Source organism: Nuphar pumila, chromosome 15 (genome assembly GCF_984573655.1).
Source record: "Nuphar pumila chromosome 15, dmNupPumi1.hap1.1, whole genome shotgun sequence".
Taxonomy (NCBI): Eukaryota; Viridiplantae; Streptophyta; class Magnoliopsida; order Nymphaeales; family Nymphaeaceae; genus Nuphar; species Nuphar pumila.
In genome coordinates this window covers 66060354-66063797 of record NC_143263.1, presented here as the reverse complement: position 1 = coordinate 66063797, position 3444 = coordinate 66060354, and the positions used below count along the sequence as shown (strand labels likewise).

The window sequence follows — 3444 nt, the reverse complement described above, 5'->3', positions numbered from 1 at the left end:
CCAACCTAAACTCAACCTTACTGAACCGTGAAAAGAAGCTGACAACGGGCAATTTCATATATGAACTCAACCATGATAAACCACTCTTACAGAACAGCCAGGATGATGAAAAAAGTGACCAAGCAAAAGCCAGAGAGTTCAGGGCTTCTTAAGCCTCAGCCAAACTGCTTAATCTTGGTGATCATCAAATTGTTGAGAAATTATTGATCAATTTAAACTTAAACTAAATGCTATGCAACAAGTTGAATAGCAGTGTATGCATTTATCAATATCTAATTCTATAAAACATTCTGCACGCACTTGATGCATACCAACTGATTGACGGCAAAGGCAACTTGGTGGCCTATCCCACCAGTCAACTAAATATCAAAACACCTGCTTTGGGGGAAATTTTTGGATCATTGACACCAACTTACTTGTCCAGACAATAAACATGCTTGGAGTTTAAAAAGGATTGCTCTGATTGATAAAGTGAGACTTTGTTATCCACAGATAGTCAGTATCATGCCTTGCATGAGTCTCATAAACACATCAGCAAGTCTACAAAAATCAGAAGAAAGAAGCCTTCAAGAAAAATTTCCTAGGAGGTTCATTACCACATACAGTTGTCGTTCTCATTTCAGTAACTCATCACCACTGAACTCTTCAACATTTGAAAGTAAATACTTTGGCAAAACAAAACGTTAGCATGCACACACTCCAATTGGAAGCACCGAAACTCACAATCTGAATGCAATTTGTGAGTATTAACTGCTGGAGAACTTCCGTCACAAACAAGTACCCCGAGTGCTCCTGTCTACTATCAAGCACAAACAAGACATTTTTGTATCAAACTAGGAGCTTGAAGAAGCCTCGATTACCAGGATTCCACGTCATTGTCATAGAAGCTATCATCCCAATTCTATTGTGTCCATGATCACTTGTTTCAACATCTACAACCTTCAGAATGCTGAATGCTCTTCATTTGGTTTCTGCACTGTGGTTGAAGCTGTAGCAGCCAACCTTCCGCCTGTATAAGCTACATAAAGATCAGGAAGAATTTCCTTATACGGATGGACGCACAATTCCAAGAACTTCTGTTCACTCCACGTAGCAATAGTAGATGTCCCCAAGTTTCTTTTACGAAGCTTCTTCGAGTTCAAAATCTGTAGAACATTGAATCGAGGAATGATCCTCTTCTCCAGGCTGTAGCACAAAAGATGGGCATTTAGTGCGAGGTACGATGGCTCGTACTTGATTTGGCTTAAGAAGAATTCCATACCCCCTTGTAACTTCTTCTCCGAGAGGGAGAAACAAAGGGGAACTCTTCGAAAAGCCGTCACCATGTCCGTGTCGGTCCATCCAAATCTCTTGAACAATTCGACCCTCGACTGCCAGTTAGACTCACTGAGGGAGCTCATGGCGCGGATAGCAAAATGAAACTTTGAAGAAGAAGGAGGCACTCCAAAATCAATGACCCTCTTGACAATGTTCTCGATCCATTCGGGTTTCTGGACGAGGAGAGAAGGATTCAGCCTCACAAGCATATATATGCAGTGATCTGTGGCCCCATACCCCTTCAACAACGAAATGTTGAGTTCCATCCTCTTGGGGAGGTCGCAATTGAGGATCAGCTTCGAGCTCCTGATAGCCTTCACCACCTCCTCATCGTTACGCAGAAGGGTCCTCAAGAAATCGATGGACGCAGCCATGTTTCTGTCCAGACGGTCTGAGATCACCACATGTGCAAGCTCGTGACCAGAGAGGCCCAGGTCCTGGAAGACCCTAAGCCTGGGTTTGAGGGTATTCTCAACACTAGATACGAGAAGTTTTGGCCTATGACCGACGAGTTCTCTGATGTGGGTGCCCTCGAAACCGGACTGTTTGAGGAAGTTGAGGACCGACTCTGGATTCTTGGTGGATTTTAGGTGGGCAAGGCGGGATGATATGTGCCATGCTTCTTCCCCGGAGAAGCCCCATGAATTCACGAGATAATCAATGACGAACGAAGAAGAGGAAGGAGGGATTTCGTTACTGGTGACATGGGGAGGCGGTTTTTCAACAGCCGTGGTTGAGAAGACGAGAAAGGGCCTAAACTGGGGAGAACAACGAGAGAACAAGAAGTTTCTTGCATTGCAGACGCTTCTGATCGAGAGCTTTCGGGACAAGATATTCATTTGATTTTTTTCGATTTGATTCGTAGCACAGATAAAACTAAGGTGGGAAGGAGATTGGGATTCTTACCTGGTGTGGGTATCATCATCAATCAGAGATCCGTGTTCTTAACGTGCAGGCCTTCGCCGTTTTAGATTTGCAGCAGCCCTATTCTCGTAGGCGGCGCAGCAATGGAGAAATGACTCGACCATACATTGCATTGAGAGTGGTGGGCTAACCTGGCAAGTCAACCCACAACTAAATAGGCTAAGTTATATTTGCTCAATCTCCCTCATTATATGAGAACTGAACATACTAGTTCCCATTTCTCGTTCTTTCCCATATATTTGAAGTGTTTTATGATAGATATGAAACTTTAGATGTGTTTAGCATACTCGATTTACTGAGAATCTACTCTTGGATCATGTTTTTTAGAGGAAAAAATATGCTTTTATGAACGGGAAAAAACTGATATCTTTATAGCCATTGATTTTGGATTACCACTAAAACCTGTCTACAGGTCAGATTCCCGTGATCCAAAGGCCAGTTCCCACAGATCACATATATGGTGTTAGATTTGAGAGAAAAAAATCAAAAAAATTATGATTTTGAAGAAGGCAGAACGAAAAAGTGGTCCAAACTGAGCATTACTCTTATATATTTTGTACAGTACATTGTACATATTATCTACAATTATATATTGGCTACAATTAGTGTACTTACAATCAAGTTGTAACCTCGTGATGTGAGTTGTTTTGTATTAATCTAACCTCATAGATGTGTTCAGCATGGTCAATTTAAGAGGAATCAATTATTGGATCATATTTTTTCAACCAAAAATATGTTTTCATGAGTCCAAAAACGTTGATACATTCATAGCCATTGATTTTTGGATCTCCGAAAAAAACTATATAAAGGTCAGATTCTGGCGATCCAAAAGCCTGGTTCCCACTAAATAAATGTGACAAAACAAAGAAAAAAAATGGTGTTTGGATAAGTTGATTGTATTTACAATGGATTGTAGCAAATATTAATCAATATTATCTAGTTGGGAACATTATACTCTCAGCATCTCTTTTGATTTTTTTTTGGATCTGACCCTATACATATAATATAAATGGTTTATTTTTTTTAAATGATAATGGCATTGTTTGCGGAGATTTTGTAAGGGCTTCAAAAATCAACAATCTAATTCACTAAAAAATATTATAATTTAAAAATTACATTTGTACATCATAAAAATACAGTTCTAATGTGCTCTCCAGCAATCAGACCATGTTGGACACAATTGTAAAGTTAGATTGAGACTTT

General features: G+C 40.1%; 1 protein-coding gene across 1 annotated transcript; it reads right to left on the bottom strand.

Moving 5' to 3' along the window:
- Positions 1-443: 443 nt before the first annotated feature.
- On the bottom strand, positions 444-2318 carry LOC149815488 (uncharacterized). The gene has a single exon (XM_089989023.1). It carries the CDS (start codon positions 2154-2156, stop codon positions 942-944), a length of 1215 nt encoding a protein of 404 aa, XP_089845149.1. The 5' UTR covers positions 2157-2318; the 3' UTR covers positions 444-941.
- Between the last annotated feature and the right edge of the window lie 1126 nt (positions 2319-3444).